Genomic DNA, 13,180 nt, shown 5'->3' on the forward strand with positions numbered 1-13,180 from the left:
TTACAATTTTTTCTTCGTTGCTTATCGGCTGCATGCCTGTCAGTGCCCTGATGAAATCATAGCCACGCTTTTCAGTGATAATGAAAGGAACTCCATCTTGTGTGACCCTTGGTTGGAACATTGCAGTCTGGGAATCTTAAAAAAATTTCTCTGTGACAAATAAAAAGGACATTGAAGAGACATTTATTCATTCAGTCATTCATTTATTAAATTTGTCTGGTAGTCAGTCAATCAGTCAATAAGTCTGTGAGGGAGGCATATGCTTTAGGTATTGACTTTTGCATCAGATCGAAACCACATATAAACCCTTCTCCTTTCAGGCTAGCTATCACATTGAAGCTATTGAAGTTCAATAGTGCTTTTATGTTTTATTCTGTTCCATTTTTTCCAGTTTTTGCACACACACACACACACATACACAAAAACAACAACAACAACTACAACAACAAAGTAAGAGAATTACACACCTTCCTTAAAAATCCAAATAAAGAGTAGATTTTATTTGCAGTTTTATGAAATGCTACAATAGGAAATTTTTGGATCCCCCTCCCCTCTTGGTCTCCCTTATACCCCTACACCCCTGCATCCCTCCACTTAACATTCACTCTCGTAACCAGAGTTCATCTGAGGCGCCTCTGACATTAGACTTACCTTTACCAACACCGTAGCTGTAATACATAACAAAGCTAGTTGTTGTTTCTATTTCATGATCGTACAGTAGCTTCACGGCTGATTTTACTTCGGCACAAGACTGAAAGTCTTAGAGACGACATGGTTCGAAGATACACGAAGAAGCTGATACCAAGATAAAGGTAATCTTGAGGAAAATTACTCTTTTAAAAATTGATTCGATTTGATTTTCCCGCACTTCTAGTCATGTACTGACTGAGTTTGCGCGTCTGGATTGCGTGATTATCTTGCTTGTGATCCGCTTGACTTCCGTTTCCGGCCCCAGGAATACGGCCCCACAGAGATAGATGAGCGGAACCCAACCTTGATTATAGGTTGTGACCCTTGGAAAAGAATCCACTGTTGATAAACAGGAAAGAGGAGTTGAAGACTGTTACAAGCTATTTTTTATTTGCGTGACTTTAATTTAGCTTCATACGCGCGCGTGACTTCCGTTTCCGCTTGACTTCCGTTTCTGGCCCCAGGAATACGGCCCCACAGAGATAGATGAGCGGAACCCAACCTTGATTATAGGTTGTGACCCTTGGAAAAGAATCCACTGTTGATAAACAGGAAAGAGGAGTTGAAGACTGTTACAAGCTATTTTTTTATTTGCGTGACTTTAATTTAGTTTCATACGCGCGCGTGATTGATATCGGTGCCATCAAGTCACGCTCATTCGACACGTTCGCAAGTTTCACGCATAGTTTATCCTGAATGGAACGTTTCGCCACAAGGAAAGTTCCTACAATTCATGCAAATGTCCCAAGTGTATAGGTTAGATAGAGTTTTTTTTCCATAAATTGCACCATCCGCCATGTTGTCTGAGCAATTTTGCCGACTACGGCCGACAAGTTCACGAGGGTGATCGTGACATTCGGTCCCAGCCTCAAAACGAAGAGGGGCCTTCTCTCCTATCCCTTCAAGGAACTTCTGTAAGATTTTGGGACAACCTTCCTTATTGAAGCATCAGCGAAAGTCTAATAAGATGGTGTCTTTCCGGGATTATGAAATGAACTTACTCTTTCTTCTGCTGGTAAAGTTTCACGGGTCAGGTAATTGTGAAATTTTTTTTCCCACACAAAGGATTTTACAGTGTTTTTTACCGTGTAATTTAGTGTTAACAACTGGGTTGAAAACGTAAATTAGCCACCGTAAAGGGTAAAAAAGCTGACGTTTCGAGCGTTAGCCCTTCGTCAGAGCGATTTCCAATCGAAGAAGTGAACACTTCTACTTTCCATTTTCTGCCTTGATAAGTTCTTCTTCAAAAAATTTCTTCAAGTGTACCATTGACTTTTAAATTTTGGAAATTCACCACTGTACACAGTTTGGACATTAAAGAAAGTGGAACTGTCAAAAATGATTGTCAAAAGGCCCAAATAGTTACACACTACTGTTGTTGAACCTTATTTTTGTGCAAATGAAAGTATATTTTGAGCTGATTGATATCAGTGAAATCAGAATACAAATGTAGTGCATATTTACTCTTAATGTTGTTACTGCTTACACTAAAAGTGCCTCTGTAGTGGACCCTATTTAAGCCCTTCTTACTAAATAATAATTATCCTTACACTTGTAACTAAAGGGCTGAGAATATTATGTTTATGGTCATCTATTTTAGAGGCTGCGGATGTGCGTTTCATCAAGGAACCTTCTAATCCAAGCTACTTCAACAATGGCAGTGACGCCAACCTGGTGTGGGACTACACTGATCCACAAAATAAGATTCAGTACATTATCTATAGTGTTCTGGTAGATGATACATTTGTCAGAATGATGGTTAGTGACAGTCGTGGTGTCCAAGAACATCCTAATATTCCAATTTCTTACAAAGGAAGAGTTAAAATTGAAGGAAGAGCAACCCTGGTTATCAAGAACATCAACCCTGGAGACAATACTGAATTTAGATGTATGATATGGGGAGGAGGGAAAATTGAAAATACAGTTCAGCTTATTGTGGCAGGTACATATTACAGACATAACCATTAATAATCAAACATAAATCAAATGCATTCAACTTGTGTCTTTCACATTTCTGATATCTAGAAAAAGTAAAATTTATGGCATAAATTTGCACAAATCTTTATATGCAGGGCTGAAAATGGCTAGCTAACCCAACTTTTGGGAACAATAGTGCTACTTTTACTTGGCATGCGAGGCTCCCCAAAAAGAAGAAAATAAATTCTACCATTTACTTTGCTGTTATCCTCATCAATAAGAATTCAAAGAGTAATTGCTTTATTCTTCTGGCACCAACTACTGGGTTGCTCTGTTATACACAGATAACTATTATTAATATGAGTACTGAGATTTTCTCTTAGCAAAGATGTCAATTAAAAATGGTCAGTCAAAACTATAGACACAATCCAACTAGTTCTATGATTTTGCTAAATCAGTGAAGGAGATTATTGCATGACCATGCAGTCACAGGCAGTATGTGAAATTAATTTGGTGTGAAAAAAATGGCATTGCTTTTCAAGTCTTTTTTGGGACTTGCCAAAGGGAACGAAAGTCGGCATTACACCTTTTGCTGCTTTCTGAGGATTATGATCTTCAAGGTTTACAGATGTAAATTTAGTCAACAGAATGGTAACTTCCTCATGTAAGTTCTGAGATTAAGGAGGAAGTCAAGACTTGGATTTGATTAATACATGCTGGAGCAAAATTTTTAAAGTTGTGCATGGAAGCAACAAACCAACAAAGTCTATAATCCAAGCTCTTTATGCTCTTTGGAAGACGTTGAGCATGCAAACAGAAAATAATTCAGTGATGATCAACTTGGCCAGGTACATGTAGGAATGCTGTTCCTGGCAGATGCTGTTATTCATGGAGGTCAGTTCAACAGCTGTAATTTTATTGCTGACTTTGGTTGCTCCACAGAGAAACTGGCTGAGTTCCACAAAGAGCTCCAAGAAACTAAAAGTATTCAATTTCAATGTAGAGTATGAAACATTTTTGAGCTTATGCAACTTAAACTCTTCAAAAAATTTTCATGTATAAAACGAAAGCATAGTGTTCTTTGAACAGACTCTTTAATCTTCTCTTGGAGTGTTTTAACTTTCATTTTCAAACACAGTATCTTAGATGTCCTAACAACATTAAGAACATGGAAACAAGTGTGATGTTAAGTATGTAACTTCTTGGTCATTTAACTGTGATTCAAAGTTGAAAACATTTGTGATATCTCAATACTCACATATAATTTACTTCATTGTTTTCTTGAATGATTTTATTCACTTGTTGTTAAGATTCCAAACTCACTGTTTATTGTTTTTGATCGTTTATGACTAGTGAATAGAAATTGTCATCTATTTCATCTCTACCAAAATGCTGGTTGTCGTTTACATGTAGATTGCATTTGGACAGAATTATGTCACAAGATGTTGTGGAGAAGTGTGTAAGAGACTTAGATTCTTGTCTGACTAGTTTGACAGATGTCCCGTGTGTTGTTAATAGTTTTGCAGGTTTTGACCTAGTGTGTTCACCATGATCCTTTTGGCATTGAGTTTTGAAAAAATGTCATCTTTATCCTGACTATATTTCATCTTCAAATGATCAAATGCCTTTTCTAGGTGGTATAAGGTCTTCCATGTTTAGCCAAGTAGAACACCTAACTATGGCATACATACTAAGGTTTCTGCTATGTTATTGCTGATGTCATCAATGGTTTTTGATGAGGCTAATACTCCCACGGTTTCTGCAATTTGAAGACAACTAAGAATTATTTTGTTCCTTTTGATAGGCAGCACATTTAAGCATGATTTAAAGGACATCTGCCTTCTTCTGGTCTCTTAGTTTCCTAGTCGATAATAGTCGATAATTTTTAAAGTTAAACAAAAGACTGCTACATAAATATTAATGAGCTTCTTTTGTGCACATTTTTTGTGTGCATTTGAAAAAATTGCATGCATGTGCATGGGTTTTTCAATGCGCTTTTCATGTGAATTTAGGGCCAAGTACCTCTGAGCTGTACTGTAATGCCTGCAACAGATTGAGTATGTGTTTAATTTGCTGAGTGATAATCTCTCTGTTGGGAAGTAGTAAAACATTTTATAATACTAGTGGTCTCATATACAGTCCATTCTTAATGCTGGTAAGTATTTTGTTTTCTTTGTGTTTGACTTGGGCTTAAGAATGTTTTATTTTTGAGTATAATACTTCAACTTGTGGAGGAAGAGTCCAGAACCCTCCCTTCTGCAAACTCCCTTTGCAAAACAATCATGATGAACAATTAATCAAATTATTTAATGTTTTGTAAAAGAATGATCAGTACAAGGAGACGGGTAAGTTCTTCTTTTAACTTTAAGTAATGGGCAGGCAGCATTCAGCATGCCACTGGTATATTCTTTCTATCCGGAAGAATCTATAGTTTCTCTTTCATCAAAATTTCAGTTCTCTGGGTTGAGGATGTCTTCTGTTGATCCTTTGTCAGGCCAAGTTCCAAGTGGGGTGTGGCTGGATTGGCCCTGTTCCTATTTGTTTGTGCAATGGCAAAAATTTTATCAAAAAAAATGGGAGTAGCTTAGAAGTCAGGGTCCTCAACCCAATAAGTGACTTCCTGAATTAGCTCTTAATTCCCAAGACTGGGGCTCTGCTTTACAATTTAGCTTGTTAGCAAGCTAAATTGTACTGAATAAAGTTTGAGCCTCTTCATACTAGTTGGTTGTGGGGGACCAATGGCTGGATACTTTTGTGTATTGTATTGTAATTGGGTAAATTTTAAAACTCAGTCCATGTAAAATTTGCTATACACCATATGAACCTCATATGGCATATAGCAAATTTTACTTGTCCTGAGGTGAGATATAATCTCTTTCAACTTTCAGAGGCACCACTTATAAACCTCTCTTCAGGAGTGAAATATTACACTGAAGGCTCCCCTGTCACCATGGCCTGTAAAGCTTCTGGGAAACCACAGCCGGATGTAGCATGGATTAGAAATGGAGAACTGAAAAGTTCAGGGAAGGAAGCTGCGTTTTTAAAGTTTGATAATATAAACAGAACGGATGCAGGACAATATACATGTCGAGCCAATAACTCAGTGGAAGTCACTTCCATTGACACAACAATTGTAGTTTACTGTAAGTATAGTTTAACCTTAATTTTTATTTCTGAATTTACTTTATTTATAGTATGAATCCTGTTATTGGGGTCAGTTACACAAAACTGACGAATCTGTACAAAAGTGTAAGGAAACAAAATTCCATCTTAAATCCTTTTCGGCTTAGTGTGCACCAGTCTCAAGTATGGGTTGAGACAATTGAATATAGGTGGAATAATTTTTCACATTATTTTGCTTTGGAGGGCGTGACAATTTTCTCACCAAGTCATTGCTTCAGTTGGACTGTGCTTAACTCAGAAAATGGCTTACAGCCATTTGTGAGTCATTGTGACAACCCAAAATTTACTCCGTTTGACCATAGTTAGTAGATAGTACTAACTATGGTTTGACCAGTGCACAAGTCTAGCATATATTCTGATTCTGTTTGAGGGCTCTGGTTAGGGCTCAATGGAAATCCGAGGACTGGTCAAGATCCTCACTGTCGGCTGAGAAATTACACTTTTTTTTACTGATAGCTGAGATCAGGTAGTTGATGTCAAAATGGGCTGAAATTAAAACTGCATGCCCAAGGTTTGCGCACATATTTGCATGTGTGGCGCTCGTAGAGATATACTATTTGAGGACGAGAATCCATTTTATATTTAATTACTCGTAAGCCTTGCCACCTTATACTGAATACTCGACTGCCAAATAACACAAACTTGACGGACTGTACTATGGAGTGATCACAACCTTCACTCTTTTTTTTTTTATCTGAAGACAGTGAAAGGAAAGACAAATGCTGCGCCCGTGTAATTGATGTCCATGGCTCACTGGTTTGGGAGGTTGTGTTACCTGCATGCACTATGCCGTCCCACTCTGTGAGAAAATTAATGAGTGAGTTGCCAGTCATTGGATCCTTGTGTTTGCGCACAGATTTTTGGGATCGCCACGGGGCAAACATTGCAACTCACTGGAAGGAATTGCGTGGCGAAAGTTTGTTCCGACGTCCAAAAAAATGATTTTAGAGAGAGATTATCGCTTTTTCGCCGCTCCTTTATCAAAAAATGGATTAGGGTAATGCTGATACAAGAGAAGAGTAAGTTTTTGTTTGAAAAACCGTGTATTATGTAGTAAAGTCTACCGATTAACTGGTCTCGAAATTTAGAAAACCTAACTATATAAATCGCCAAGAAATAACTCAACTAAGCCGTGTCAGTTTTTTGTGCGTGAGTTAAGTCTATTTCTAGCTTAGCTTAGTAATACAAAAGAGCGCTATAAAAGCTACCTTGAGGCAGCAGGAGATTGAAATGGTGTGCTGGAGCATTAAATATTAATGTAGTACATTCAAGTGATAAAATAGCTACGCTGCTTCTTTTTTTTGATCAATGAGAACGAATCAGCGTTGATGATTGGCTCAAAACTGAACCCTGTGACGATAAGTGATACAAACTGGTCTCTTATGGGGCGACGCACAACTGATGATATGTCCACAGTCTCTGTCGGAGTTCCCGCGATCTTGTTTTTCTTGACAGGATCCTTCAGGGAGTTCGAGAAGAAAAATTGCAGCTCAAAGACCTTTGGATTTTTCTCAAACAAACTATCACTTGAACTGGGGATTTCCTCATGTTTTTTTTCATCGCTTATTTTATCCTTTCAGTGAGCATCAGCTCGGTAAAAATAATTTCCATCTCCGCTGACAACGACTTCTCTCCTTTGAGGAAGTATATTTTCAAACGTCGTAATTTGTTTATCTAATACGTTAGCAAGTATAAAAATAGGCTGTACATGTATAAATACAACTGAAAAGACTTAAAAGAGTTATTTCCTAGCGATTTCTGGGTAATTTTGTACTACTTTGAGACCATTACGCGATGACGATTTCACAATAGACCTTACGCAAGGAGAGAAGTATTTCGTGGTAACTTCTAAGGTAACAACATTATCTTTTTCCATGTATGATAAAACTACTGCGAAAAAGCCATAATCCCTCGCCAAAATCGCTTCTTTTGGACGTCCAAACAACCTTTCACCATACGTTCCTTTATAGCGAGTTTAATGATTGCCCCGTGGCCATCCCAGAAACCTGTGCGCAAACTCAAGGTACGATTACTGGCAACTCATTCACAGTTTCCGTGTTTGCATATACGCAGGCATTCGACATCTGTTGTTAGGAGCAGGTAAAAAGCAAGCATGAACGGTATGCCAATCTCTAGATTTTGAACTCACACATCAGAATTACACCAGATATGCTTTCTTGGAGTAATCCACATACATGAAACATTTCCTGTAAAGAAATAAAACAAGCAAACAAAAACGACCAAAAATGTCCAAAATCGCAATCGCAACGAGATCGCAGCGTAGAGGTTTGTTGCTCTCGCCGTTCACATTTTGGCATTAGGGTTGCACTTGTGCAAGTACAAATCTGTTGTAACTGACGTTCTGTGACAGCCGGTTGTGTCATTTGCTGTTGTTACGTTGGCGTTTCTAAACTTTATGTGATGTACTCAACATGTAACAACAGAAAATGACCCAACCGGAAAGAATTACATTGGACAAACTGAAGGAACTTTTAAACAACATTACACGCAACACAAACTTTCTTTTCGGAACAGAAACTATTCAAACAGCACGGAACTATCAAAGTATATCTGGACAATCACTTATCACTTATATATATATATATATGTATATATATATATATATATATATATATATATATATATATATTTATTTATTTATGTTTAATATATGGCTCAGGCGTGTGGCGACTATAATGGTGCTCTGATTGGCTAAGAGTTACATCCGTACAATCAGCACACAAAGACAACCAAAGTTCGGACTCTGCGAACAGTACGATGATTTGCCGATAGTTCGACATACCGGAAGCGGAGGGGCGTGAACAATGTGTCAAAATGAGTAGCATGAAAAGAGAAATGACAACGTGAACCTTCCACGTTCTAAAAGCGTGAAACGGCCGGATTTCCATTGTCAGAATATCATATTATTTAAATGAACCTTTTTCCTTCCTAAAGCGTTAAATAGAGGCATTGAATGTTGACGAATCGACACGATTCGTAAGTGTGGATACGACTCGTCATTAGTAAAATAGATCCGTCTCACCGGAAGTCGATTCGCAAAAGAAGACAATACATACTTAAGCGTTAAATTGGGGTATTCAATATAGACGAATCGACTCCATTCGCGCGGGTCGACTCGAATTGTCATCAGTAAAGTCGTCTTACAAATCGACCTCGGGTATGACAGGTCGACATCAACTGTGACGAGTCGTTCGAATCGTGTCGATTGGACAAAATCTGCAACCCCCTTTCGCGGCTACTTGCGGAAAATTTTGGAAGTGTCTTGCAAATCGTCTTCCGGTATGACAGGTCGACATCAACTGTGACGAGTTGTTCGATTCGAGTCGAATCGAGTCGATGCGACAACACCTCTTACGAAGGGGGATATTTCTAAGTTGTCTTGCAAATCGACTTCCGGTGTGACGAGTCGACTTCAACTGAAACTAGTCGTTCGATCCGAGTCGAATCGAGTCGATTCGACAACAGTCGCAACGACCCTTGGTAATTACTCGCGGAATATTTTTTAAGTGTCTTGCAAATCGACTTCTGGTAAGACAGGTCGACTTTGACTGAAACGAGTCATTTGATTCGACAACGTTTTCATCAATCCTTGACAGTTACTTGCGAAATATTTCCAAATATTTTCGATATCAATATTTTTGCAAATTGACTTCCGGGATGCGTTTCCCTTTAATGCGAGATGGTTTAGCAGATTTCCGGTATAACGGGACACATTAACCGCGCATCGACTTCCGGTAAAACGATTCGCAAACTGCCTTTGACGAATCGTAGCGGTTTGAGTGTATTGGACAACCCTCATTTTGGTCGTACGATCAAATTTTTCCGACTTGATGGGTTACTGTTGCAACTATTATTTTTTCAATAAGTATAGTCTACGCTGCGTGTTCTCCGCGCACTGCTATTTAATCAGTGCAGAGAGAGAGAGAGAGAGAGAGAGAGAGAGAGAGAGAGAGAGAGAGACCTTATTCTGGTTGCGAATTCATTTTTTCCGAGCCCTGAAGAGGCGAGAGAAAATATGAGCTATCAGCAAAATTTCCGCTCGTGTCAGATGTTAAACTCTCGATTAATGGATTTATTATTCCACTATTATTTTCAGTTATTAGTGTTTTAATTTTAGTATGCGAATTACATCCTACGGCCTTATCTGTGTATCATATCGGTCGTATGAGGTGTTCTTTCTTGCTTAAAAGTTCGCTACAGCAGTCAAATTAAAAAAAAATTAAACAAAAAAATTAAAGTTTGGATCATTCAGGTCGGCCAATATGTTGCTACGTATTTTTAGCTTGTTTTAAAGTGTAATACTGTGGCATATTTTGCCGGTTTTATTACTTTATGTGGTAAAATGACACTGCAGTTGAATGATGAAGCTCATTAATTTTCTGATTGATATGAAGTATCACTAATTATTTATTCAATTGCTTATTGCCTTGGCATTTATTCTTAGACCCGCCCACAATTCAAAATGTCACCACGTCATCTAAGAAGTCTTGGATTGGCCAGACAGTGACTTTGAAGTGTCTTTCTGATGGCGTTCCTACACCAACACTCTCTTGGTACAAACCTGAAGGAAGTGAAATAAACAGAGTCAGAGCCAGAGAAATCAAAATACAAGTGCCACTCAGGGGTGATCAAGATTTTGGTCATTACAAGTGCATTGCTGCTAATGGACTTATTCCATCTGATGAGAAATTAATAAAGATAAGCCAGATAAGTAAGTCAATGAGATCAGTGTATTTTCATGAAAAAGAAAACTATATATAAGGTCAGCATTTTCTTTGCTTTTACCCATTATCACTGTTTCAGTTGCAGTAGAAGTAAAAACCACATTTTCTCACAAAGCACTCGACAGAGTAACTCATTCACTTTGTACATCTCATTCGATAGTTTAACATATAATACGTGCGGATATTTTACAAGGCCCATAGTCGTGTGGAAAAAGAATAAGCTTATGTTAAACCATCGAGTAAGGGATTTATCATTCTTTCATTTACTAAAAATTTGTCCGCTTAGTTTTCGACATACATCTTACGGCCTTATCTGAGCGTTCCATTCGCATTTTTTCCCTCTTAAGCAGCATTAGACCTTCACATATATAACTTCCAACAGTAGACTAAACACTCCAAACACTCCAGCATTATATTAACGCGCTTTATTTAAGAAACGCTGTTGTAGTTGCGGTTGTTCAAAGCGGTTAAAACTAAAATACAAACAAAGAAAAGAACGTTACAAAGTGAACTAAAACGCAACGGAAAGATGGACTAAAGCAACACTTACATTTGTTAGGAGCTGGGAAAAAAACTGCACTGGAGCGGCGACGAACTGTAATGTGAAATCTGGCTGCCGTAGGGCGAAAAGTGACCGCTTGGAAATGGCAAGCGAAAAAAGACTGACCCGAAAAGGCTTACACGTCCTTTAGATACTAACAAATATATTACAATAAATTACTCAACTAACACGCTAAAATACATTCTGCACGCACGACGAACTAACATGCAAAAATCCCAAAGGGCAAAAACAAAAGACGCTAATAAACGGGCGTTTAGTTCTTTACAACATATTTTTCGCCTTCGTTACCCCAATGAGGTAGGACAGAATATTACTGGAATTATGCTGGATATAGTTAGCCCGATCTTTTAGTGAAAAATGCACCCATATTTGTTTAAAAAAATTTAAAGTAAACTGACAGCACCTTGCCCTTTGGTAGCATTAAACACGTTACAAAAGAGCATTAAACTTCAGGCAGATTGAGGACGTCTTCACATGCGAGTATCCTTAGGAAACTTCCTCAACCATGGACTATCAATTGTTCTTCTTTTTATTAACCCTTGGCTGAATTTATCCGGTAGCTACATTTATATTCATTAATTACAGGTTAACGCACTCAGCGAGTGAACTATGGGGATTTACCTGCACGAGTTCACTGACAATGAACGAGAAATTTCAAAGCCTCGTGCGGTTTTGAATACTCCGATTTCATTGTTTGTGAACGAGTACAGGTAAATAATGATAAATCACGAGCCATGAGTACGTTAACATTTTTATTATTCAAATTGAATACACTGCACAAAGAAACACTGCATTAAACCACTATCTACAAGGTAAACTAAGCCATGGTGCAATGACAATGGTGTGTTGAATTTACACCACGGCTATTATACCACGATAACGATATCAAGGAGGTTGTTTCGTCACAACCCAGTATCACGTGGTACAAATCATCTAATCAGAAAATCGAAATTCGAAGATTGTATGAAAGTTGAATAACAAACTGTGAGAAGAAGTGGACTTACATTCATCCTTAGTGTTGTGACAAAACTCAAAATAATCTCTTTTCTTATGACACTATGTAGAGAAACCAGGGAAAGCATCCATCAACTCATCAGAATCAGTCATTCAAGCAACTTCTATAATAATACAATGGACTGCACCAGCTGATGATGGAGGAAGTCCGATTACAGGATTCCAAATGATCTTACAAAAGGATGAAACTGAGATAAAAAAGGTTAATATCACCGATCCTGGGACGACAAGTTATTCGTTTCGTGGTTTGGAGAAAGATACCAACTACACAGTGAAACTGTTTTCCAGAAATGTTGTATTCGAGGGAGATCCTACTGTATGGAACATTAAGACCAAGTTTGAAGGTGAGGAATCAAAAGTGATGTCGTGACTGAACACTTTCCATCAGTCATTTTTTCCCTAACTTAGATTTGTTGTGAGCAACCCAGTTTTAACAATGTTATCTGCTTGCCGCATTATAAGATTTTGGATTTTCAGCGTTTGTCCCCTCCTTAGTGGCCAGTTTCCTTTCCCTTTGTGATAATTGTTTTAGAGGTACGTGCGTTTGAAGAAGCATAATAAAAGTAATGAACGTAGGTGAGAACAATAGACAACCTACGCGGTTACGTTCCGTAAATGCTACCTGATTTATCAAGTATTTTTAAGCAAATGAAGATCATCGCAGTATATACTCAACTTAAGCAGTTGAGAAATAAGGCCTGAAAAAAATTCAGGCCTGAACGGGAATCGAACCCATGACCTCTGCGATACCGGTGCAGCGCTCTAACCAACTGAGCTATCAAGCCAACTGGGAGCTGGTCAATTGTGAGTTCGTTATATACCCGTAGATGGATTTTTTTCAGGCCTTATTTCTCAACTGCTTAAGTTGAGTATATACTGCGATGATCTTCATTTGCTTAAAATGTATTTTCCGCAGTACAAATATACGACTTTCATGTATTCTTATCACACCTTCTCCATCTACGGGTATATAACGAACTCACAATTGACCAGCTCCCAGTTGGCTTGATAGCTCATGATCACTTGGTTAGAGCGCTGCACCGGTATCGCAGAGGTCATGGGTTCGATT

At 38.2% G+C, this 13,180-nt stretch overlaps 1 protein-coding gene across 2 annotated transcripts in view; it reads left to right on the forward strand.

The window, feature by feature from the left end:
* Positions 1-1,549: 1,549 nt before the first annotated feature.
* Positions 1,550-13,180, forward strand: part of LOC149044034 (uncharacterized) — a 67,272-nt gene continuing 55,641 nt past the window's right edge. The window contains exons 1-5 of one of the 2 annotated variants that reach the window (XR_016187489.1): positions 1,550-1,724; positions 2,291-2,632; positions 5,496-5,750; positions 10,256-10,522; positions 12,162-12,455. Coding sequence is in view for 1 of the 2 variants with exons in the window: in XM_089208974.1 (XP_089065100.1) it covers positions 1,658-1,724; positions 2,291-2,632; positions 5,496-5,750; positions 10,256-10,522; positions 12,162-12,455 (1,225 nt within the window). In the remaining variant the exon portion in view is untranslated. The remainder of the gene's footprint in view (positions 1,725-2,290; positions 2,633-5,495; positions 5,751-10,255; positions 10,523-12,161; positions 12,456-13,180) is intronic. The other variant, XM_089208974.1, reaches the window with a different exon arrangement.

This window comes from Pocillopora damicornis, chromosome 6, assembly GCF_964200805.1.
Source record: "Pocillopora damicornis chromosome 6, jaPocDami1.2, whole genome shotgun sequence".
NCBI lineage: Eukaryota > Metazoa > Cnidaria > Anthozoa > Scleractinia > Pocilloporidae > Pocillopora > Pocillopora damicornis.